The following is a 26,892-nucleotide window of genomic DNA, read 5'->3' as shown; positions in this document are numbered from 1 at the left end:
AGTATCATGTTCTTTTTGAATTGCTTCCTTTGTGTAAAATCCCTTTTGTTCCTGCCAGTCCCTATGCGCCCCTATTAAAAACTGACCACACTAAGCAGGACAGCACACTGTGGTCAGCTCTCCAGGATTGCTGGGAACCCAGTGTACTCCCCTCCAATGATCAGACATGTCCTGACACACCCCCTGCACAGCCATTGATTGCAAAGCTCAGTGTGCTGCTGCTTCTCTTCCCCCAGCTCTTATGCAACTGAGAGCAGAGGAAAAAGAAAGAAGGTGATCACTTATAAAAAAAGGGGGAAAAGGTATTTATAATGTTTTTTTTTTATATCTATACACCAATGTTTTGCTTTTTATTTATATTTTAAAACAGAATGGGTTATTTTACAAGGTGATCATTTATAATCACTTGATTGATTGAACTTGTTGTCAAAAGATTTGTGCTTATTATACTTAGGAATTATTTTCCGCAGGAACGTGAAGGAACGCAATTCCAGCACCTCTAGCACTGAATGCATATACTGGCAAGGGATGCTGAGGTGTACTAAAGGGTGCATTGATGCCGGCTGTTGGGGGCTCTATTGTTGAGGGAGGGATCTTTTGCTGCTGGAGGTCAATTGTTGCTGGAAGGTATCTACTGTTGAGGAAGGGGTCTACTATTGCTAGATGCTGGAGGATCTATTGTTGGTGGTGAGGGTCTATTGTTGCTGAGGGATATTTTTTTGCAGGTGGTCGATTGTTTGTGGGGGATCTATTACTGTTGGGGGATATTTTGTTTCTGGGGGGGATCAATTGGTGCTGCGGGTCTATTGTTGATGAGGGATCTATTGTTGCTGGGGGGTCTGTTATTGCTGGCTGCAGGGGATCTATTTGACTGTTTTTCTTTTTATCATTAACCCTCCTGGCGGTGTTCCCGAGTCTGACTCGGGGTTAGATTTCTGTGCTGCGATCGGTAACCCCGAGTCAGACTCGGGCTTGCCTCGCTGGATCCACAGACTGTGTTTACTTACCTTGTCCCTGGATCCAGCGATGCCACCGCGCTGTGTGAGCGAGCGGGTGCTCGCTTGATTCACACAGCGTCCTCCTGTGCCGCCGATCTCCGTTCCCTGTGACGTTACAACGCACGGGAGCGGAGAACGGCGCCAAATTCAAAAACGTAAACAAACACATTACATACAGTATACTGTAATCTTATAGATTACAGTACTGTATGTAAAAAATACACACCCCCCTTGTCCCTAGTGGTCTGCCCAGTGCCCTACATGTACTTTTATATAATAAAAACCTTTCTTTCTCCCTGCAAACTGTAGATTGTCCATAGCAACCAAAAGTGTCCCTTTATGTCAAAAATGGTTTTAGAGCAGCTAGAAAACAGCGATAATAAATTATAATCACTTGCAGAATTGTGCGATAGCGATTTGTGGGGAAATTCGTCATAAAAATATAAAAGTAATGACAGCAACAATTCTGCAACTGAGCAAATTTCAGTGATTTTGAGTTGATTACATTATTGAATAATTTTTATTATAATTATATTATTATTTGTTATAATTATTTATAATTATTTATTATTTTATAATTTTGTTTTTAAAAAAATGTTATACCCGGGATGCCTACTAGACTCTTGTTTGGTCAGATTTAAGTGAGTTTTTCCTAAAAATTGCAGGCCTACAGTATAAAACGTCAAATTTCCTTGCAAATAATGGTACCGCTTTCAGCACCTTTTTTCTGAAAGAATCATACCGCCAGGGAGGTTAACAAATTCCATACAAATGGCATAGAACCACAAAATGATACTTGGTTCTGGGCAGTACTGGGATGTAGGTAGGGGGTGGAACCAAGGAATGTTGTTTGGAGGTGGGTAGAGAGCAGAGACAAGGGGCGTCTCAGAAGTGGGGAGTACTTGCACCTATTCTCTGAGAAAAAAAGCCCTGATTATACTACTTTATAATGTTAAAACCTGTTAAAATGTCACATCTGACTGGCATTTTCTATGTGGACTTGTAGGTTCTATGTGGTTCTTGAAGAGTGTCTATTTTATTTTTTATTTTTTTGCAACACCTATGTGTCTCATATCAACAACTTCATAGTAAAATAAGATTATTGGTCCTGCATTGTCTTTCAGGTTGGCTTAGCACCATCCTTTTAGAAAATTCACATTAGAATAAACTCATCAGGACAAAAAGGAGTATGAATCAACAATTTAAAATACTTACTAATGCCCCGTACACACGATCGGAAATTCCAACAGCAAAAGTCCGATGTGAGCTTGTGAATGGAATTTCCGACCGTGTGTATGCTCCATCGGACTTCTGCTGTCGGAATTTCCGCCAACAAGAGATTGAGAGCAGGTTCTCAAATTTTCCAATGGAAAAAATTCCTATCGGAAAATCCGATCGTCTGTAGCAAAATTCCGACACATGCTCGGAAACAATTTGACGCATGCTCGGAAGCATTGAACTTCATTTTCTCGGCTCGTCGTAGTGTTGTACGTCACCGCGTTCTTGACGGTCAGAGAACTTTTGTGTGATCGTGTGTATGCAAACCAATCTTCAGCAGAATTCAGTCGAAAAAAACATCCACCGTTTTTTGGACGGAAAATATGATCGTGTGTACGCGGCATAAGAGTAGTGTTTGTTCATTTTAAAAGCTGCATTGTATTTTTACGACACAGCTGTTGAGTAATGCATAATTACAAAAAAATATTTCTTGTCCAGGCCAGGACTGGCAGTCTGGCATTCCTGATAATTTCCTAAAGAACTGTTAACTATTAGCTAGATTCACGTAGTTTCCTGCAACTTTAAGGCGGTGTAGCGTATCGTATTAACGCTACGCCGCCTTAAGTCAGAGAGGCAAGTACTGTATTCTCAAAGTACTTGCCTCCTAACTTACGGCGGAGTAGCGTAAATGCAGCGCCTAATTCAAAATAGGCTGAGGGGGCGTGTTTTATGATAATATGCTTTGACCTGACGTGATTGACGTTTTTTTGGAACGGCGCATGCGCCGTCCGCCTACATTTTCCAGTGTGCATTGTGGCTAAGTACACCGCACGGGCCTATTGATTTCAACGTGGACGTAAATGACGTAAATCCCTATTCATGGACGACTTACGCAAACAACGTAAAATTTTCGAATTTCGAAGCGGGAACGGCGGCCATACTTTAACATTACTATTCCAACTATTTGTTGGAATAACTTTAGGCCTGATAAAGCGTTACGTAAATGGCGTATCTGTACTGCGTCGGCCGGGCGTATGTTCGTGAATTGGCGTATCTAGTGATTTACATATTCTACGCCGACTGCAATGGAAGCTCCACCTAGCGGCCAGCCTAAATATTGCACCCTAAGATAGGAAGGCGCAAGCCGTCGTATCTTAGATAGGTTTAAGTGTATCTCTGTTTGAGAATACACTTAAACTTAGGTCGGCGCAGATTCTGAGTTAGGTCGGCGTATCTACTGATACGCCGACCAAACTCTGCCTGAATCTAGCTATTTAAACGCATTGGTTGGTTTGTCTAAGTGTCTATGGGCTGCTTGGACTCTGTCACTCCTTATGCATACTTGTCTACTTTAATAGCAGGTAATCCCATGCTGTTACAATCCTTGAAGACAGGGGCAGATGTAGTAATCACTATGCTGCTGTGAAGGTTGTCAAACATATGGACTGGTACTCTTTGCAGCTGAGAGTCTGTTTGGCTCTAGTAATTATCTGTCTGTCTATCTATCTATCTATCTATCTATCTATCTATCTATCTATCTATCTATCTATCTATCTATCTAATTAATTTATTCTTTACAGGTCAGCACTTTCAATGGTGTATCTTCCCTTTAAGCAACCTAATGCTCATAGTAAATCCTGTGGCACCACTTGTAGGTCAGTAGGTGTTACTACAACGCAAAATAATGCTAATCAAGCATTTATGTGAACATATCCAACAGTAGGTCTGCCTTCTGATAGTAGACAGAAGGTTAATATCAATGGCAGACTTCAAGATCGATTATGAAGATCCTATCAGTATTTGCTGATTTGTACAGGTCACAGGATATTTAACTTGCTAGGGTCCTCTTACCAAAGAGCAGTACTGTAGATGTATTATGCATGACTCTGGGCGCAATCACAAACCTTTAGATACTTGGGGGAGTATTTATAAGAAAAAAAAATTGCACAGTTATTCGCCCAGTAAAACTACAAATACATTCTTTCTGTGTGAATTAACCAGCATTTGCTCATTCGTTTTTTTGGAATTTTTTGCGCCATGTATAAAGCCGTGGCTGTTCTGCAAATGGGGTGAAATTATGTACTTGGGCTATTACCACTTTTGTTCTTGTATGTTCTTAGACTATTTTCTGTTAGGACCAAATGTTTTTGGGCTATTTTCATGGAATGTCCTTAGGCTATTTTCTCTTATTAAATGTTTAGGATTCAGTGCTCTTAGGGTATTTTGTTTTCTAATCAAATAGTCTTATGCCGCATACACACGATCGGAAATTCCGACAACAAAACCGTGGATTTTTTTCCGACGGAATTTTGTCTCAAACTTGTCTTGCATACACACGGTCACTCAAATGTTGTCGGAAATTCCGAACGTCAAGAACGCGGTGACGTACAACACTACGACGAGCCGAGAAAAAATAAGTTTGATGATCCGAGCATGCGTAGGATTTTTATGCGTTGGACTTGCATACAGACGTTTGGAATTTCCGACAAGAACTTTTGCTGTCGGAAAAATTGAGAACCAGCTCTCAAATTTTTCTTGTCGGAAATTCCAGCTCACATCTAACATTTGTTATCGGAATTTCCGATCGTGTGTACGCGGCATTAGGCTATGTTTCCTTAGGATCAAAAAGGAAAATTTTCTCTTAAAGCGGTAGTTCACCCCCCCCCCGACACATTTTACCATCGAGACAGGCATTGTAGCGCGAGCTACAGTATGCCTGTCCCGATTTTTTTAACCCCGGACTCACCTTGTAATCGGACATCGTAGATTTCGGCTCCCGCGGGGAATGGGGGTGCCTATGGAGAGGGAGGATGATTGACGGCCGGCCCTGGCACGTCACTCTCCCCGAAGACAGCCGGAGTAGGTCTCGGCTCTTCACGGCGCCTGCGCACAGGCTATGCGCACGCGTCGTGAAGAGCCAAGCCTATTTCGGCTATTTCCGGAGAAGCGTGACGCGCCAGAGCCGGCCGTCAATCATCCTCCGTCTCCATAGGCACGCCCATTCCCCGGTATCTTCGATGTACGACTACAAGGTGAGTACGGGGGTAAAAAATTCGGGACAGGCATACTGTAGCTCGCGCTACAATGCCTGATTTTAAGGTAAAAGAAAAAAATTTTTTTTTTTTTTCGTCGATAGGGTGAACCCCCGCTTTAAGCCCTCCTCACATGCTCGGTTTTCTCAGCGGTAAAAAGTCAGCCGAGAACCCGGCAGGAAAACAGCCATTGAGCTTTGGCCAGGAATCCCCGGCCGTGTGTATGCTCCAACGGCACTGCCTCGCAGTGTTTTCCATAGGTAAGTAGTAGATCTGGTGGAAAAAAAATGCTGGGAATCACGACAGGAAAATAGAGAGCAGGTTCTCTATTTTTCCGCCGGGATTCTCGGCTGTTTTCCTGACGGGAAAATCTGCGAGGAAGCATACACACGTCCGGTTTTCCCAGCCAAAAGCTCTCCTGGCAGTTTTCCTGGCAGGAAAACCGGTCGTGTGTTCGAGGCTTTAGAAGAGAATGTTCTTAGAATATGTTGCAATTGGTACTGCATATATTCAACTGATAAGTCCATAGAATAACTGGTATAAAGTTACACATATAATAACAGTAATTATTATATAATAACATAATTATTACTGTAATATAATACAAATATAATAACAATAATTATTATGAGTGAGTGAGTGAGTGAGTGAGTGAGAAACTTGTAAAGCGCAACACATGCGAACTGAATCACCTCTGGGCGATAATAATTATTTAATAATATAAAAAAAAACAGGTATAAAGTTATCAATGTAATTACATTCTACTTGACCACTTTGGAACAATGAATGTCTTATGCCGCGTACACACGATCGGTTAAACTGATGAGAATGGTCTGTGGGACCATTTTCATCGGTCAAAACCGATCGTGTGTGGGCGCCATCTGTTATTTAACCATCGATTAAAAAAAAGCCAACTTGTTTTAAATTTAACCGATGGATTCCTAACCGATAGAAAAAAAACGATCGTTAGTAGGCACGACCATCAGTTAAAAATCCACACATGCTCATAATCAAGTCGACGCATGCTTGGAAGCATTGAAATAATTTTTTTTTCAGCACGTCGTTGTGTTTTACGTCACCGCGTTCTGACACGATCATTTTTTTAACCGATGGTGTGTAGGCGCGACGGACCATCAGTCAGCTTCATCGGTTAATCGATGAAAACGGTCCATCGGTCCGTTCTCATCGGATGGACTGATCGTGTGTACGTGGCATTACTCATGTTGTGAAAGACAACTTAAATATCCTGATAAATTTACACAAGAATTTTTTAGAAATAGACCCATTGCTGTGAGTGCCTATGATGAATAATAAACAAAATACAAACCAAACAATGGCCTGGTGCCGACCTGACTAAACTCCTAAGAGCCAATAAAAAAAAAAATTTATTACTGAACTATGTTATGCTATGCAGACTTTTGTAAGCACTGTAGACACTAATCCATTGGTGGAGTCTCTGGTGCCCAGCCTGCAACCCCAGGGCCACATGTAGCCATTTGGAACTTGTTTGCAGTCCTTGGGGCACTGACCTATGTTTCCTTGTTGCCCTGTTAAAGTAGTGATTTCTAACAGCCTCGTGTAATGTACAGGTATCTCTAGTCCATGACTGTCTCCTGAAGGATTGTCTGCAATAACTCCTAAAACATGTTCACAGTCTCTGACCATCTCTTGTATTATGTCTGCAAACGTTGATCCTCTCTTCTAGGCAGTGTTGCCAACCTACCAGATTGAAATTTACTGACAGAACACCCAAAATTTACAGACACAGACACATTTTTACTGGCATTTCCAAAAGTTACAAAATTACAGTTTTAAGTGCAAATTTGAGTATTTAGGCTACAAACAAATAATCATATTGCTAATTGCATATTGTAAGGTAGATATTAAGGCAAAAAACATATTTCTTATTTTATTTTTGATATAGGGGCAGATCCACAGAGCGGGTACGCCGGCGTATCTGCTGATACGCCGGCGTACTTTCAAATTACCCGCGTCTTATCTTTGTTTTGATTTCTCAAAACAAGATACGACGGCTTCTGGGTTAGATCCGACAGGCGTACGCCTTCGGATCTAAGATGCAATACTTCGGCGTATGCTGGGTGGCGTTCACGTCGTTTTCTGCATCGAGTATGCAAATTAGCTATTTCCGACGATCCACGAACGTACGAGCGGCCGTCGCATTTTTGTTACGTCGTCTGTATTCGGCTTTTTCCGGCGTATAGTTAAAGCTGCTATTTCGTCGCGTATAGTTAGACTTGCCATGTTAAGTATGGCCGTCGTTCCCGCGTTTAATTTGAAATTTTTTTTTTTGGTTTGCGTAAGTCGTCCGTGAATCGGGATGGACGTAATTCACGTCTATGTTAAAAAAAATGACGTCCTTGCGACGTCATTTAGCGCAATGCACGGCGGGAAATTTAGGGACGGCGCATGCGCAGTTCATTCGGCGCAGGGACACGCTTCATTTAAATGAAACACGCCCCCCTAATCGCCAATTTGAATTACGCGCCGTTACACCGCCAGAGATAGACTACGCCGCCGTAACTTACGGCGCAAAATCTTTTTGGATTCGATTTAAAGCCAGGTAAGGTACGGCGGCGTAGCGTATCTCTGATACGCTGCGCGGGTGCAGATCTATGTGGATCTGCCCCATAGTAAGTAAGTAGCTCAGGGACAGGACTCTCCTAGTGACACTGACAGCAGTGTGCAGCAGCACAGATGATGAGACCTCACTGACACATCACGTCCCAGTGACAGTCTCTCTCCAAGCCTAGTGGTCTCTCCAGTCCACTCCATTCTAAACAGCACTGATGGTCCTGGTCCCAGCCTGCCTTGCTCCCATACTGCAACCTTTTACTTTTACTGGCATTTACTGGCAGGAGAAAATTGCCTGTTTTTTACTGGCTCCCAGTAAAAATACTGACGGTTGGCAACACTGCTTCTATGATGTCTGCAGTCTCTAACCATCTCTTGTATTATGTCTGCAATCTCTGACCATCTTTTGTATTACAGCGTATCCACAGTCTCTGACTATCTCTTGTATCAGGTCTTCAAGCTCTAACCATCTCCTTTGTTTTATGTCCACAGTCTCTGACCATCTCTGGTATCATGTCCATAGTCTTTGACTTTATCCTCTTGTGTCTACCGTCTCTGATAATAAACATTCACTGAATTTTATTTACGGCTCTTTGGTGATGTCAGGGGCTGCACTTGAGGCCCCACATATCAAGAAAGTTGGCCACCACTGGTGTGGACTAACTAACTGCAATCTACTGCATTTATGTTGGATTTTCAAATAAATACATAAATAAAACTAAATGTTTTATTAAATATTTTTGGCACATTTTTTATTTTTTTACATTTGTAAATGTTAAATCATATTTCTTTTTCTTTAATGGTTTTCAATTAGTCATTTTTTAATCTAAAAATGTTCTAGTATTTTATATGAAATTCTCTAAGTATAATGCATTCAATCTGTCTAAGGACAAATAAGCTATGAATCTGTTTATAAATGTCATACAAAATGATTAAGTGTTGTAATTGTACTTAATATCTATCTGGCTGCAATTTAAAGGAAATCAAGCCCATATTTATTAGAATGTGAACAATTTACAAGGTTAGATTTTTTGTTAACAACAGAGTTACCGCATTTGCCGGTGTATAAGGCGACTGGGCGTATAAGACGACCTCCTAATTTTCCAGCTAAAAGGTTGAATTTGGGATATACTCGCCATATAAGACTACCCCCCTTCCGACTAGTGCCAATTACATGCCTCACCTCACTGTGCCCATCACATGCCTCACCTCACTGTGCCCATTACATGCCTTACCTCACTGTGCCCATTACATGCCTCACCTCACTGTGCCCATTACATGCCTCACCTCACTGTGCCCATTACATGCCTCACCTCACTGTGCCCATTACATGCCTCACCTTACTGTGCCCATTACATGCCTCACCCCACTTTGCCCATTACATGCCACACCTCACTGTGCCCATTGCATGCCTCACTTTTCCGATCTCCATACCTTATCCCTTGTCATGCAGAGAGATAGACTGCAGGAGTCCATTGTTCAAAAGCCGCGCCTCCTCCTCATCCTGTTCCATGATAGGCAGAATACTCAGTTTCCCAGCAGAGCCTGTGTTCAGTGTTCCGCCTATCACGGATGTCCTCTCGTCCTCGGCCTCGAGCGAGACGACATCCGCGATAGGCTGAACACTAAACACAGGCTCTGCTGGCAAACTGAGTGTTCCACCTATCACAGGACAGGACAAGGAGGGGGCGTGGCTTTTGAACAATGGACGGTCGCAGACTGACTCTGCATACAGGTACCGGCGTATAAGACGACCCCCGATTTTGGGGGATATTATTAAGCTTAAAAGGTCGTCTTATACACCGGAAAATACAGTATAGCTTTTTTAACTGATTAAATATACCATATAACTGTCTATTTTTTATTGATGCTGATCAGTTAATTGACACATTTTGTCATTGTCCTCGTCTTACTAAAAGAAGGCAATACTATTAAGAGAGGAGGGGCAGTGTATGCTATGGATGCCATGCTGCAACTACTTAGTAAGTACTGGTTATATGTTGTAATGAAGGGGTCAGCACAGGGCCGGTGCAAACTAGGTGGCCGCCTAGGGCGCCCTGCTGCCTAGGGTGCCCAGCTACTGGTGTTCCTACGCTCTTCTCTCTGCATGCAAACAAATGAGTATCTGACTCAGCAGGCAGCCGCCACTCCATTTGCACATAGTGTCAAAGGCGCAGCGGAGGACTCTGTCTGTGTCCTGACTCTCGAATGAATGGAAGCAAGCAAACATTCATTGATGGGCGCTGGTAGGCTGCTTTGATGGGCGCTGGTGAGGCTGCATTTGATGGGCGCTGGTGAGGCTGCATTTGATGGGTGTTGGAGGGCTGCATTTGCTGGGCGCTTCATTAAAAAGGTTGGGTATACATGGGCAAGGCAAAGGGGGTGGAGTCAAGTGGGGGGCCAGCAAAATGAGGTTTCTCCTAGGGTGTCAAAAATCCTTGCACCAGCCCTGGGTCAGAACCATGTGTCCTAAAATCTATCGCTTTTGAATGTACATCTGTACCCTTTTGTCCTGCTGTCTGTACAGTATATGCCACTGCTTTGGAGGTTGGTTATTATGTTTCTCTCAAATTGGTGAGGTTTTTTTTTTTTTTATGTTTGTAATTCTAATTCTCTGGATGGCAGTCTCGTGGCTTTTGCCTAAGGGGTAGACAAGATTTTTCTTTATTTCTGCTTAATGAAACTGCACATTTATCCTCGCATGCATATATAAATTAATCTGTTGATTCAAGTAGATATTTATTCCAGGTTGTGTTTTCTTACTTTATGAATATACAGATCCTCAGGCAATCATGAGATAGATATTTTATATGGGGTTTAATTACTGGTTGTCCCAATAACTATTTTGACCTGAAGTCAGAAGCTCAAAGAACTTTTATTTAGCTTCTTTAATCTTTCAAGGCCTGGATAGCATATTAATAATCTTCCGTCTTCCCTGTTGCATGTAAAATGATATACATCTTATTGTGTGGCTTTATATGTTTGTATGGCTGGTGTATTCGTATTCAAATAACCTCAAATAACAATCAGCGCAAACAAACCTCTAAAATCTAGTGCTAAAAAGTATATATAAATAATAATATTCACATGAAAAACTAAAAACAAAACCTCAACAATCAAGTTGCTGCTTATCACTCAGAAATGTTCTCACTCACCCAACTCCAATATACAACTATAAATATAGTACAGCGCAACTAACAATACATAAAACCAAATAATCAGTGAATAACAGTGTATCAATAATGTGACCAGAAGTGACAATTCTTATTCACAAAACAGTGAGTTCATAACACACAAATAACCAATCATAATGATAATTAAACAGTTCATATTGCTTCTACAGTAAAACCTTGGATTGCGAGCATAATTCGTTCCAGAAACATGCTTGTAATCCAAAGCACTTGTATATCAAAGCAAATTTTCCCATAAGCAATAATGGAAACTCAAATGATTCGTTCCACAACCATTTATTCATAAGTCCTTCAGTTTATAGTCCATATGAAATGATTCTAGCAATGTGATAAGTTACCATAACCATAAAATGTCCATTCACAAATGGAAGCCTCCCCAAGGGAATTAAAAGCAAAATCCAGCAGGAGCTACAGAGTATAAAAGATAAGAGAGGCACCTCCAAGTGCAGCAATATGGTTACATTTAAAGAAAGCACAACATTTAGCAACTCACATGGCTGATGATTAAAAGAGACACATCTAAGTATGCAGGGATCCAGGATAAAGCGGTCCACATGGACCGTCCTCCGCACCGCCGTCTTTCACTGCTGTCCATCTGCAATTGTGGCCGGGAAGACTACCCTGCAGTAGAGCGATCTGAAATCGAGGCTTGAAACGCTCGTGGAAGGGACGACATCAATGGTGGTGCGGAGGACAGTCTATATGGCCAGCTTTACCCCGGATCCCTGCATACTTAGATGTGCCTGTTTTAATCATCAACCATGTGAGTTGCTAAACTTAGAGGCGCCTCTCTTCTATTTTATACTCAGTTGGGACATGACGCTACTCTTATATCAAGACATCGCTTGTATATCAAGTCAACATTTATTAAAATATTTTGCTTGTCTTGCAAAACGCTCTCAAACCAAGTTACTCTCAAACCAAGGTTTTACTGTAGTTCCATTGAAAGAATGCCAAAAATGCTACAATCTTTCACCTCCATGTGAGATAATACAAACAGAGCTCAGGAATAATAATCCTCCACCGGCTCCAGCAGCTCACCTTATACTTAGACCCCTGTTTTACCAATGGGTCCAAGTAAGCAGTTTCCTATTGGGGATATACCCAGGAGGGTATATCCACTCCGATCTCAATCTCCTACACTTCCTCTTGGTAGTGTAGACTCTCGTGCAGCGGTATATATAAATAAAAAAGGATATCTAGTGCTCTCTGTAAAAATATTTATTACCAAGTAAAAAAGATCTATTGCACCCACATAACAGGTACTCATCCATGCTGGCATATTAAATGTATAGTCAATTCCCGACATGTTTAAAATCTGAGTGGCAGTGACTGCGGGATAACAGCTGAGGGTATGGCGCCTATTCCCAAACGCGTGTCGTCCTGGGTGTGGACTTCATCAGTGAGACCCACAGCACGGATGAGTGCCTTTTACGTGAGTGCAATAGATCTTTTTTTACTTGGCAATAACCGTTTTTACAGAGAGCACTAGATATCCTTCTTTGTATTTATATATACCCCTGCACGAGAGTTTACACTACCAAGAGGAAGTGTCGGAGATTGAGAGCGGAGTGAATATATACACACACTTGGGTTTATCCCCAATTTCCCATGAGGGGACTGCTTACTTGGACCCACTGGCAAAACAGGGGTCTAAGTATAATGTGAGCTGCTACACATTCACCGGAGGATTATTTATGAGCTCTGTTTGTAATATCTCACACGGAGGTGGAAGATTGTAGCATTTTTGGCATTCTTTCAATGAAACTACGAGCAATATGAACTGTTTAATTATCGTTATCATTGGTTATTTTTGCTATGAACTCACTGTTTTGTGAATAAGAATTGTCACTTTTGGTCACATTATTGTTACATTGTTATTCACTGATTATTTGGTTTTATGTATTGTTAGTTGCGCTGCACTATATTTATAGTAGTGTATTAGTATTATTACTGAGGACACTTGGTTGCGAAAAAAAAGGCATTCGTACACTATATTAAAGTATTGGGACACCTACCTTTACACACACATGAATTTTAACAGTATCCCTGTCTTAGACCATGGGATTCAATATTAAGTTGGCCCACCCTCTGCAGCTATAACAGCTTTAACTCTTCTGGGAAGGTTGTCCACAAGGTTTGGGTTTGTGTCTATGGGAATGTTTGACCATTCTTCCAGAAATGCATTTGTGAGTTCAGGCACTTATCTGATGTGGATGAGAAGGCCAGGCTCGCAGTCTCCGCTCTATTTCATCCCACATGTATCCTATCAGGTTGAGGTCAGGACTCTTTGCAGGCCAGTCAAGTTCCACCACCCCAAACTCACTCATCCATGTCTTTATGGACCTTGTTTGTACACTGCTGTGCAATCTTTTTGGAACAGGAAGAGGCCATCCCCAAACTGTTCCCACAAAGTTGGGAGCGTGACATTTTCCAAAATGTCTTGGTATGCTGATGCCTTAAAAGTTCCCTTCTCTGAAACTAAGAGGCCAAGACCAACCCCTGAAAAACATCCCCACACCATAATCCCCCCTCCACCAAATGATTTGGACCAGTGCACAAAGCAAGGTATATAAATATATGGATAAGCGAGTTTGGGTTGGAGGAACTTGACTGGCCTGAGTGCTGACCTCAACCTTTGGGATGAATTAGAGCAGAGACTCTCCTTTCAAAAGAACCGCCGTTCTCTTGAAAGGCAGGAACGCGGTGACTTCATCGCGTACGACGCCTGCGCTCGTCACATTCGATGCCCTACCCTACCTATGCCGTGGAAGCTACCGCGCATGCGTCAAAGTCATTTCGAGCAAATGCGCGAGTTTCCACGGCGACAGGCCGACAAGAATCCCGACGAGAAAATAGAGAGCAGGGTCTATGTTTTTCTCATCGAGATTCTGGGCAGATTTCCAGACGAGAAACCTGAAAGCCTTGTACACACGCTCGGTAAAGCTCTGCCAGCAGTTTTCTGGCTGGTTCTTGCCGAGAAAACCGAGCGTGTGTACGAGACTTAAGAGTGGCGAATTGGACTGCAAAGATTTTTTTGAAAAGTATACTATTTTAGACATACCTCACAACATTTAAAAATTCATTGCGGGACATTCTTTAAATTTGTCATTGACGTTGTTGACCGGGAGGGAAGGGGTGCCGCGGGTCGGATCGGATTCGAGTTGTTGAGCGGGGGGGGGGATCGGATTTGAGTTGTTGTCAAAGTTGTCTCTTACCTGTGCATGTCTCCCATCACACCGGATATTGAGTGCAGGGGTGCCGCGGATAGGATCGGGTGCCACTGATCACCTCATCTGTGACCAGCTGTGCATGTCTCCCCACTCAGACCCTGTGCTCCACCTTCTTGCACAGATTCCTGTGTGGGAAAATTAACCCGTTCGCAGGACTACGGGAGGATGCAGCCTGTGCGGGAAGTTCCCGCAGAATCCGTGCTGGTTGGGAGGTATGTTTTAGATTCAAATTCTGTCTACAGTTTGGGTCAAACCCCTACAAATGCAAACATGTGTGCTTCATGTTGGAAGAAATAGCTGTCAAATATGATCAAAAACTACAATGAAGTCTGTAGCATTTGATGCAAAACTGATATGTATGGCTGCCCCAATTGATTGAGTGCTTGGTGTGTTCCTAATGTCCCTGAACTGCTGGGTATGGTAAGACTGATGAGAATGATTAGATTCTAGCTGTACACGAAGCAGACAATCAGTAAGTATGTACGAGGCTAGCAGACTTATCTAATAAGGCAATCCACAGAGCAATGATAATGTGCATTTCACAGGCACATTTCACTTTCATCAGTTTGGGGTCGCCTGGAGAATGAAAAATGATGGCTAATTGTTTTCTACGGCTTTTTACTTGTTTTCTCCTTTGCTTATTAAGGAACAACCCTTGCTTTATGGAATTGTAGATTGCTGTTGTAAGGCAAAAAGCTGCTGTAATCACTAGATCTAATAGATTATTGACACTTTAATCATCTGCTTTGCACTGGGAGAGAAGTTAAAATGCAACCCAGACCCTTAAATGGTTGTAAGCCCTCAGATATACCCACTGAAGTTACTAGCCTCAGGCGCTACACAGAGATGAAACAAATCCTCCTGCATAGATTTTCCCCATTTATCCGCAGCCCAATCTTTGCAACATCGGTGTAAAGTCCAGAATGTACACTGATTTTCTAAGCTTCCAAAGGCAGTGGCAGGAATCTCTTGTCACACACTGCACAGTTCAGAAAGGAAAGCTGAGTGTAATCTGAGACCTGAGTGAAGAGAAGGGACACACTTCCCTCTACACAGTCTCATAGTGAAATATGCACAGCTGAGGCTGTCAATCACAGGCTGTATGCTGGAGAGCCACATTCCAGTCCTCCTCAAGCCCTTGGAGTGGGCTCAGAAATGACTCATGCAGATAGTAGAGGGACCAGACTTCTGACAGGAATCACACTCAGTGCTTTAGATTGAGGCAAGTGCACACTATTTAAAGATATGCAGTAAAACCTTGGATTGCAAGCATAATTAGTTCCAGAAATATGCTTGTAATCCAAAGCACTTGTATATCAAAGCATTGTTTTTTACAGGGTATAAAAGAGAAGAGAGGCACCTCTAAGTGTAGCAATACGTTGCTTAATGTTGTACCTTCATTAAATGTAAGAATATTGCTACATTTAGAGACTCCTCTCTTCTTTTTTATACTCAGTTGTGACATGACGCTACTCTTATATCAAGACATCGCTTGTATATCAAGGCAAAATGTAATTAAAACATTTTGCTTGTCTTGCAAAACGCTCTGAAACTAAGTTACTCTCAAACCAAGGTTTTACTGTACTTTTATATTTTCATGTCGGAGGTTTACAACCACCCTAAACCTTAAAATTGTCTACCTCTATCACTTTATGCTGCTGATTGGAAATACGGCTTACATAGACCAAACAAAACTGGAGGAACAATTCTGTTGTATCCAAGTTTTTTTTCCCTGTTCAGGTATGACTTGACTTGAGAAGAAACACGATAGGCCTATTTTTCCACACGTGCCAACCTTACTTATTGCTGATTTCTGGCAATTGCAATCAGCTTTTAATCACAAAAACAATCAAAATGATCAAGTTAACCGACCAATAACCGTGTTGATTGGTTCATGGTTTCAAAAGAAACTGTTGGTGATGGGTTGTCTTTATTCCTATACTCAGAAGATGGCTGAAAGTGGTTGGAATTAGGTTCAAATTTGATATATTCGTGGCATATTATGCAGAAGACTGATCATATACAGCAGCATATATATATTAATGCAGTCTTCAAATGATTTTGCTTTCCATATCAACCTTTTGATATCCAATCAGACTTTTTTTGCCCATAACAGCTGATGGCAATCAGTAGGCTTATTATTAATAGAGAAGGTTTAAAGAGGAAGTAAACCCTGATGAGTTTTACTTCCTTTTTTGTTGCCTGCAAAGTAAAAGCATAATGTGCTAGTATGCATTGCATACCTAACCTTACCTTAAAGGGGTTGTAAAGGCATTTGTTTCCCCTAAATAGCTTCCTTTACCTTAGTGCAGTCCCCTTTCACTTACCTCATCCTTCCATTTTGCTTTTAAATGTCCTTATTTCTTCTGAGAAAGCCTCACTTCCTGTTCTTCTGTCTGTAACCACACACAGTAATGCAAGGCTTTCTCCCTGGTGTGGAGAAAGCCTCTTGAGGGGGGAAGGGGCAAGCAGGAGTGTCAGAACGCCCACTAACACACAGCTTCTTTCTCTATCTGCAACGTAGAGAGTGTCCTGACTTGCCTGCTCGCACCCTCCCCCCTCAAGAGCCTTTTTCCACACCAGGGAGAAAGCCTTGCATTACTGTGCGTAGTTACAGACAGAAGAACAGGAAGTGAAAGCCTCTTGAGGGGGAGGGGGCGAGCAGGTAAGTCAGGACACTCTCTACTTTGCAGTAACTGCACTTCCAAGTGCACTTTCAGTGCAATTTCAAGTGCACTTTGCACACCTGTAGTTTGCACTTGTAGTGTAAAGTGGATTTGCCTTTGTAAATAACCCCCAATATTTATTTATTTATTTTTTAATTGTCACTCTTCTTTTGTTTATAGCACAAAAAAAATGCAGAGGTGATCAAATACCACCAAAAGAATTTGTGGGAAAACAAGGACGTCAATTTTGTTTAGGTACAGCGTCGCACGTCTGCGCAATTGTCAGTTAAAACGACAGAGTGCCGAATCGCAAAAAATGTCTTGGTCATTGAGCAGCCAAATCTTCCAGGGCTGAAGTGGTTAATGCATGCTTTCTGTACAGACAATTTGCCCATTATATGGACAATTTTCTGCAGTAAAAATGTTGTTTTAAGTATAGTAGGGAGGGGTTTTGTTGTTAGCGTATATTTCTGTTGGGGAGAGTTATCCTTGTTTCCTGTCCTGGAAACGTGCCAGGAAAATATAGGAAACACCCTTTAACCTCCCTGGCGGTCTTCCCGAGACTGACACGGGGTTAGATTTTCTTGCTACTATCGGTAACCCCGTGTCAGTCACGGGCTTGCCTCGCTAGATCCACAGGCACTTTTTACTTACCTTGTCCCTGGATCCAGCGATGCCACCGCGCTGTGTGAGCGAGCGGGACCTCGCTCGATTCACATAGTGCCTCCGTGTGACGCCGATCTCCGTTCCCTGCGACGTTACGACGCACGGGGACGGAGAACGGCGCCAAATTCAAAAACGTAAACAAACACTATACACACAGTATACTGTAATCTTATAGATTACAGTACTGTATGTAAAAAAAACACACCCCCCCTGTCCCTAGTGGTCTGCCCAGTGTCCTGCATGTCATTTTATATAATAAAAACCTTTTTTTCTCTCTGCAAACTGTAGATTGTCCATAGCAACCAAAAGTGTCCCTTTATGTCAAAAATAGTTTTAGATCAGCTAAAAAACAGCGATAATAAATTATAATCACTTGCAGAATTGTGCGATAGCGATTTGTGGGGAAATTCGTCATAAAAAAATAAAAGTAATGACAGCGACAATTCTGCAACTGAGCAAATTTCAGTGATTTTGATTTGATTACATTATTGAATAATTTTTATTATAATTATATTATTATTTGTTATAATTATTTATAATTATTTATTATATTATAATTTATAATTTTGTTTTTAAAAAAATGTAATACACGGGATGCCTATTAGAATCTTGTTTGGTCAGATTTAAGTGAGTTATTTCTAAAAATTACAGACCTACAATATAAAACGCCAAATTTCCTTGCAAATAATGGTACCGCTTTCAGCATGTTTTTTCTGAAAGAATCATACCGCCAGGGAGGTTAAGGTCAACTGTTACTGAGACAGGAAGTGAGCTCTAATCTTCCCAATAGGAACCCACCCAAAATGTTTGCCTACTGCTGTAAACTCTGTGGGGCAGATCCACAGAGCGAGTACGCCGGCGTATCTACTGATACGCCGGCGTACTTTCAAATTTCCCGCGTCGTATCTTTGGTTTGAATCCTCAAACCAAGATACGACAGCATCTGGGTAAGATCCGACAGGCGTATGGCTTCGTACGCCTTCGGATCTTAGATGCAATACTTCGGTGTCTGCTGGGTGGAGTTCTCGTCGTTTTCCGCATCGAGTATGCAAATTAGCTATTTCCGACGATCCATGAACGTACGCGCGGCCGTCGCATTCTCTTACGTCGACTCTAGTCGGCTTTTTCCGGCGTATAATTAAAGCTGGTGTTTTGCGGCGTATAGTTAGACCTGCCATGTTAAGTATGGCCGTCGTTCCCGCGTTTCATTAGAATTTTTTTCTTTTTTTGCGTAAGTCGTCCGTGATTTGGGATGGACGTAATTCACGTCTATGTTAAAAAAAATGACATCCTTGCGACGTCATTTAGCGCAATGCACGGCGGGAAATTTTGTGACGGAGCATGCGCAGTTCATTCGGCGTGGGGACGCGCTTCATTTAACTGAAGCACGCCCCCTAATCGCCGATTTGAATTCCGCCGCCAGAGATAGAATACGCCACCGTAACTTACGGCGCAAAATCTTTAAGGATTCAAACTAAAGCCAGGTAAGGTACGCGGCGTAGCGTATCTCTGATACGCTGCGCAGGTGCAGATCTCTGTGGATCTGCCCCTGTGAGTGCATACTAACAAATAACGATATTTAGGTGTTCACACTGATAATTTCACAATGTTTAAGTGCCTATACTCACCAATCTCCTTGGCCAATGCCAAACCCTGGGGATAAGAAATTGGTGCCAGCTTCTTTTCTTTAAGCTTCTCAATGGTTTCCTTGTCGTCACGCAAGTCCAACTTGGTGCCCACAAGAATTATAGGGGTGCTGGGACAATGGTGCCTCACCTCTGGGAACCACTAAAAGACAAAATATGGATACAAAATATAAGTTGTTTTTCAGTGAAAAAAGCCTCACATAAATTCTTTTGTTTCTAATAATTATATTTATATATGTATTTGTTTATTTCCTTCTAGAGTGGAGACATTTTTTTGCTTTTATGTCAAAGCTTTGTGTAGCACATAAAACACAGTATACAGATTGATACATCTCTAGCTTGTTGTATTTTATTGTTATGTCCCAGAAAAACAAAACTTGCACAAAGTAGCTCTTATGCCGCGTACACACGACCATTATTCATCTCATGGAAAAAAACAATTTTTTTCTCGATTTGTCGTAATTCCTCTCAAGCATACCTTGCATACACACGTTCGTGAAAAAAATGCTCAAGCAAAATGTGTGACGTACAACACGTACGACGGCACTATAAAGGGGAAGTTCCATTCGAATGGCGCCACCCTTTGGGCTGCCTTTGCTAATTTCCCCGTCTCATAACTTGCTTCTAAGCATGCGCGTTTTTTTCCCCCTCGTTAAAGCATAAACACAACCGTTTTTCATGACGTGAAAAAGAACGACGAGAAAAAATAGAGCAGGTTCTAAAAAAAAAAATCAGCCATTTTTCTCGTCGAGAAAAATGCTTTGGAGCATACAAACGACCATTTTTCACGACCAATTTAAAAAATTGCATTTTTCTCGTCATGAAAAACAGTTGTATGTACGCGGCATGAGAATTGATATTTTCCGGTTGGTAAAGAATCAATAAAAAGTAATCATTGACAACGACAGACATAAGAGTACACACATCCATATGTGTAGGTAGTAATTTTTCTTTAATCCTAGGGGGGCAAATTGGCAGTCTATGTAAAGGTTATCTACCTGTATGCTCACCTTACCTCATCACTTCTTCCTTCTCCACGGCTGACTTTGAAATCAGCTGTGTGAGGCCTCGTACACATGACCGAGTTTCTCGGCAAAAACCAGCAAGAAACTTGCTGGGAGATATTTTTGATATTGATATATACTATTGATACGCCGCGTAATTTAAAATTTTGCGCGTCGTATCTTTGTTTTGGTATTCATAAAACAAGATACAACGGCATCTGTGTTAGATCCGACAGGCGTACGTCTTCGTACGCCGTCGGATCTTAGATGCAATTTTTCGGCTTCCCCTATGTGCCGTTCCCGTCGTAATCCGCGTTGAGTATGCAAATTAGCTATTTCCGACGATCCTCGAACGTACGACCGGCCGTCGCAATTTTTTACGTCGTTTCCGTTCGGCTTTTTCCGGCGTATAGTTAAAGCTGCTATATGGTGGTGTACTCAATGGTAAGTATGGCCGTCGTTCCCGCGTCTAATTTTGAAAATGTTATGTCGTTTGCGTAAGTCGTCCGTGAATGGGGCTGGACGCCATTTACATTCACGTTGAAAACAATGACGTCCTTGCGACGTCATTTGGAGCAATGCACCCTGGGTGTTTTTACGGACGCCGCATGCGCAGTTCGTTCGGCGCGGGGACGCGCTTCATTTAAATGAAACACGCCCCCTACCCGCCCAATTTGAATTCCGCCGCGAGATATACACTACGCCGCCGTAACTTACGGCGCAAATTAGTTGAGGATTCAAACCAACTCAAAGTAAGTTACAGCGGCGTAGCGTATTTGACATCTGCGCCGGGCACAGCGTAGTGTAGCATTGCGGCTTCACTTCCTGGTTCCCTACTGCACATGCGCGAGTCACGCTGCGCAATTCCAATGGTCCCTGCTGTCTTCTGGGACCTGCGTGTCTCCCAGAAGACAGCGGGGGGGTGGAGTATGTGCCGAACGTGGCGTAGGTCACTGCGATCACTGTGGGGATCTATGCCCAGAAGTGGGAGCAAATACCTGTATTACACAGGTAAGCAAAGTTTCATTTTTGGGTGGAACTCTGCTTTAATGTAGTAATCACCTCAAAAGCAAACATTTACCGTATTATATTGCAGTTTACCAATTCTTTTTTACACTTTCTTTCTTCTTTTCATCTGGAGATCCAGCCATCAACTATGTTGTTTTTTAAGACCACAAGCTCTCCAGCATAATGTATCAGTTTACATGGATGAGGCAATCAATTTAAAGCGGTTGTAAACCCCTCTTGGTCATTCTTACCTACAGGAAAGCCTATAATAAGGCTTACCTGTAGGTAAAATGAATATCTCCTAAACATGCACCGTATAGTCAACCTGCATGCAGCCAGTAAGTCCGGTATACCTTGCCAGGACTTCAGAGCTTTGTGAATAGTTTTCACCTTCCAGTGAACTGTCTGCACATTCTGATTTTTTCACAGTCTAATTTTTTGCCATGCCACTTCGAACCATGAACGTGGCAGCTACTTAATTCAAGACTTTTTTTGTTAATTCCTGGATGTCCATTCTTACCTTTGCTCGAACATTTTCATAGGATGCCGGGCTCACCAAGGAAAAGCAAATCAGAAAAACATCCTGAAAAAGAAAAAGAAGACTTGCTGTGATTCTACAATAATCATTTTGTCCAAAGTAAAGATGAGAAAGACATCTTAAAACAGGTTATGGCAAATCAGAACCTTTCATGTAGGTCCTCTGAAGGTGCTCATACACTTCGGGGGCTCTATATATGTATAGACAATATGAAACTTGCAGGCATCAGTATTAGTGCACCCACAAAAACACACATTAGGCTTGGCAGAATGGAATGGCCTTGTAGCCTGGATATACTTAGCACAACAATATGGCAGACTTGTGATATGGTGGTTGCATGCCTTATAGTTGGTAACAGTTGTAGAGAGTAAAAAACTATGCTGCCGCACAACACAACAGAAGAGTGCAACGTTTCCAAGTCACACAGGACCCCTTCTTTAGGTAAGTGATGATCATCACATGCCTGACGAAGGGATCTTGTACAGCTTTGAACGGTTTCACTTTTCTGCTGTGATGTGATCTTCCTTCAATAAAAGACCGTTCGGACTTTGTCTAAAGATCTGTGGTGTGCTGGCAAATATTTACATATATTTTATATATATATATATATATATATATATATATATATATATATATATATATATATATATATACCATATTTTCCGGCGTATAAGACGACTCGGCGTATAAGACGACCCCCTAATTTTCCAGGAAAATTTTGGGTTTTGGGATATACTCGCCGTATAAGACTACCCCCTTCCTACTAGTCTTTCTGGAAGCTGAGGGTTATGACACAAATTTCAATGCCATCACCTTCCACCATACGATTGACAGTGTTGCCAAAATAACGAAAAAAATCTTAAGTGAAGTGCCCTACCTGTCTATAAAGAGTGTAAATTGATCTATACGCCTAGTTGAATGGGGTCAGTACCTACATGTTCCTCCAATATTGAAGAAAGAGCATATTGCCCATGTAATAACCTTTACATAGACTGCCAATTTGCCCCCCCTAGGATTAAAGAAATATTACTACCTACACATATGGATGTGTGTACTCTTATGTCTGTCGTTGTCAATGATTACTTTTTATTGATTCTTTACCAACCTGAAAATATCAATTCTCATGCCGCGTACACACGACCGTTTTTCATGACAAGAAAAATTCCATTGTTTAAATTTGTCATTAAAAACGGTCATGTGTAGGCTCCAGAGCATTTTCCTAGATGAGAAAAATGTCCGTAAAAAATTTGGAACCTGCTCTATTTTTTCTCGTCGTTTTTTACGTCATCTTTTTTCACGTAGTGAAAAATGGTCGTGTGTACACTTTAACGAGGGGGGGGGGGGAAACGTGCATGCTCAGAAGCAAGTTATGAGACGGGAGCGCTTGTTCTGGTAAAACTAACGTTCGTAATCGAGATAGCACAGACTGAAAAGCGCGAATCGTCTCTCTCCAAACTTTTACTAACACGTGCTAACACAAAATCAGCAAAAGCAGCCCAAAGGTTAGCGCTATCTGAATGGAACTTGGCCTTTATAGTGCCGTCGTACGTGTTGTACGTCACCGCGCTTTGCTCGAGCATTTTTTATCACGATCGTGTGTATGCAAGGCAGGCTTGAGAGGAATCACGTCGAGAAAAACGTTGTTTTTTTCTATTACATGAATAACGATCGTGTGTACGAGGCATAAGGCTGGATTCACACCTATGCATTTTTTGTGTTTTTTGCAGATTTGCACTACAGTCCATTTAACATGGTTTCCTATGGAACACGTTCTGTAGAGCAAATCTGCAAAATGCATCAAAAATGCATAGGTGTGAATCCCCTACCCTTTCCAAAAATGCAGAGGCACAAAAAAGCATTGATGTGAACATGTTCCATAGGAAATCATGTTAAAAAAATTCCCTGCATTTCTGCAAAATGCAAAATGCATCAAAAAAACGCATTAGTGTTAATGGAGCCTTACAGGGAATTCCCAATATTTAATGTGATTTGCCTAATCAGAATCAGGCTTTGATTGGCATTTAGGCCTGATTCACACCTATGCATTTTAAGGGCCAGATTAACGTAGCTCAGCGGATCTATAGATCCGCTCGATCTACGTGAATTAAGATCCGCTCCCGCAAATTTAGGAGGCAAGTGGCTAATTCACAAACCACTTACCTCCAAACTTGCGACGGCGGATCCTAAATCCCCCAGCGGAATTCAAATTCCGCGGCTAGGGGAGTGTCATATTTAAATCAGGCGCGTTCCCGCGCCGATTTAAATGCGCATGCGTCGTCCGGGGAATTTCCCGGCGTGCATTGCTCCCACTGACGTCAATAGGACGTCAGTGGTTGCGACGTGAGCGGGACTTGCGACGCGCGTGTTCGTGAATCGGCGTACGCAAACAACGTAGGAAAATTCAAATTCGACACGGGAACGCCGGCTATACTTAACATTGGCTGCGCCTGATAAAAGAAAGGGTAAGTATACGACGGAAAACCGCTACGGAAACGACGTAAAAACAATGCGACGGGTCCGCGTACGTTCGTGAATTTGCGTATCTCGCTGATTTACATATTATTTATCGTAAATCAGCGGGAACGCCCCCGGCGCCATTTTTAAATTTAAAAAAAGATCCGACAGTGTAACACAGTGTAACACTGTCGGATCTAGCCCTATCTATGCGTAACTGATTCTATGAATCAGGCGCATAGATAGGACCAGTGTAAGTCAGAGATACGATGGTGTATCTGTAGATACACCGTCGTATCTCTTTGTGAATCTGGCCCTAAGTGTTTATTGCATTTTGCAGATTTGCACTACAGAACATGTTCCATAGGAAACCATGTTAAATGCACTGCAGTACAAATCTGCAAAAATCACTAAAAATGCATAGGTGTGAATCAGGCCTTAGGCTCCATTCACACTAATGCGTTTTTTGGTGCATTTTGCATTTTGGAGAAAAGCAGGGAAATTTTTTAACATGGGTTCCTATAGAACATGTTCACATCAATGCTCTTTTTGTGCCTCTGCGTTTTTGGAAAGGGTCAGGGACTTTTTTTTCCCGCAAAAAGCAGCGTTTTGCATGTAATAGAATTCAATGGACCCGCATCCAAAACGCAAGTACCGCGTTTTTACCGCGATTTTGTCGCTATTTTGCCGCGATTTGCGTTTTACGTTTTTTTTTTTACCTGTTTATAGCTGGTTGTTAACCACTTCCCGACTGCCGCATGTAGATATACGTCGGCAGAATGGCACGTACAGGCACATTGGCGTACCTGTACGTCCCTGCCTAGACGTGGGTCGGGGGTCCGATCGGGACCCCCCCGCTACATGCGGCGGTCGGATTCCCTCGGGGAGCGATCCGGGACGACGGAGCGTTTATAGCCGCTCCGTCGCGATCGCTCACCGGAGCTGAAGAACGGGGAGAGCCGTATGTAAACACGGCTTCCCCGTGCTTCACTTTGGCGCTGCATCGATCGAGTCATCCCTTTTATAGGGAGACTCGATCGATGACGTCAGTCCTACAGCCACACCCCCCTACAGTTGTAAACACACACTAGGTGAACACTAAATCATACAGCGCCCCCTGTGGTTAACTCCCAAACTGCAACTGTCATTTTCACAATAAACAATGCAATTTAAATGCATTTTTTGCTGTGAAAATTACAATGGTCCCAAAAATGTGTCAAAATTGTCCGAAGTGTCCGCCATAATGTCGCAGTCATGAAAAAAATTGCTGATCGCCGCCATTAGTAGTAAAAAAAAAAATTAATAAAAATGCAATAAAACTATCCCCTATTTTGTAAACGCTATAAATTTTGCGCAAACCAATCGATAAACGCATATTGCGATTTTTTTTACCAAAAATAGGTAGAAGAATACGTATCGGCCTAAACTGAGGAAAAAAAATGTTATATATGTTTTTGGGGGATATTTATTACAGCAAAAAGTAAAAAATATTGAATTTTTTTCAAAATTGTCGCTCTATTTTTGTTTATAGCGCAAAAAATAAAAACCGCAGAGGTGATCAAATACCACCAAAAGAAAGCTCTATTTGTGGGGAAAAAAGGACGCCAATTTTGTTTGGGAGCCACGTCGCACGACAGCGCAATTGTCTGTTAATGCGACACAGTGCCGAATTGTAAAAACCCCTTGGGTCATGTAGCAGCATATTGGTCCGGTCCTTAAGTGGTTAAAGGAAATGTAAAAAAAAAAAAAAAATTGATGGCTAAAAAAATAAATAAAAAAAAACGCAAAACGCACGTCAAAAAACGCAGCAAGCACCGCAAAAAGCACTGCAAAAATGCTCAAAAGCAACATGCATAGGTGTGAATCGAGCCTTATGCCCCGTACACACCATCACTTTATGTGATGAAAAAAAACGACACTTTCTGTGAAGTAAAAAATGACGTTTTTGAAACTTCAATTTTCTAAGATGAAGTTGCCTACACACCATCGTTTTCTCACAATGATCTTGCAAAGTGAGGTTAGGTTCCACCACGTTTTACCATTGAAGCTCGCTTCATAAGTAGCTTCTGGGCAATGCGTGGATGAAAAAACGTCTTAGAAAACGACGTTTTTTGCTACACACGGTCAATTTCTGTGAAGTAAAAAGTGCACTTTTGAAAAACGACACATAAAATTGAAGCATGCTTCAATTTTTTTTGGTCGTTTTTTACAAGACATAAAACAACGTTTTCCCCCACACACAGTCAATTAAAGTGACGTTTTTAAAAACGTCATTTTTTTTCATCACATAAAGTGATGGTGTGTACGCGGCATTAGTGAAAGCTGCACCGGCAAGTGTTATCCAATGGAAGTTTGCACTGTGTAGGATTTTAAATTAAACAAGCCTGTCCTTAGCAGAGACAAGTTGTTTAAGTGGCAGGTCCCAAATAGCAGCCCAGTCTCATTATCTATATCCAGTATGTCCCTGAGCCACTTGTTTCAGAGGGCAGAGATATCAGGCAGGGTAAATCTACTTTACTTACTTTTAATGCAAATTAATTAAATGCAAATTAATGCAGCAATTAGTTGCAAATTAATGCAGCTCTGTAATCAATAAAACATCTGAGATCCCATTTTTGTGGTGCTGTTATCGCACATTAGCTCATG

General features: G+C 41.9%; 1 protein-coding gene across 1 annotated transcript in view; it reads right to left on the bottom strand.

Annotated features, from left to right (window-relative positions):
* The window catches only part of RAC2 (Rac family small GTPase 2), a 156,531-nt gene that overhangs the window by 49,743 nt on the left and 79,896 nt on the right, over window positions 1–26,892 (bottom strand). The window contains exons 4-5 of the mRNA XM_040359420.1: window positions 21,775–21,837; window positions 19,225–19,384 (exon numbers count right to left, since the gene is read on the bottom strand). Coding sequence (XP_040215354.1) covers window positions 19,225–19,384; window positions 21,775–21,837 — 223 coding nt within the window. The remainder of the gene's footprint in view (window positions 1–19,224; window positions 19,385–21,774; window positions 21,838–26,892) is intronic.

This window comes from Rana temporaria, chromosome 7 (genome assembly GCF_905171775.1).
Source record: "Rana temporaria chromosome 7, aRanTem1.1, whole genome shotgun sequence".
Classification (NCBI taxonomy): Eukaryota; Metazoa; Chordata; class Amphibia; order Anura; family Ranidae; genus Rana; species Rana temporaria.
This window is presented reverse-complemented; position numbering and strand designations above follow the sequence as displayed.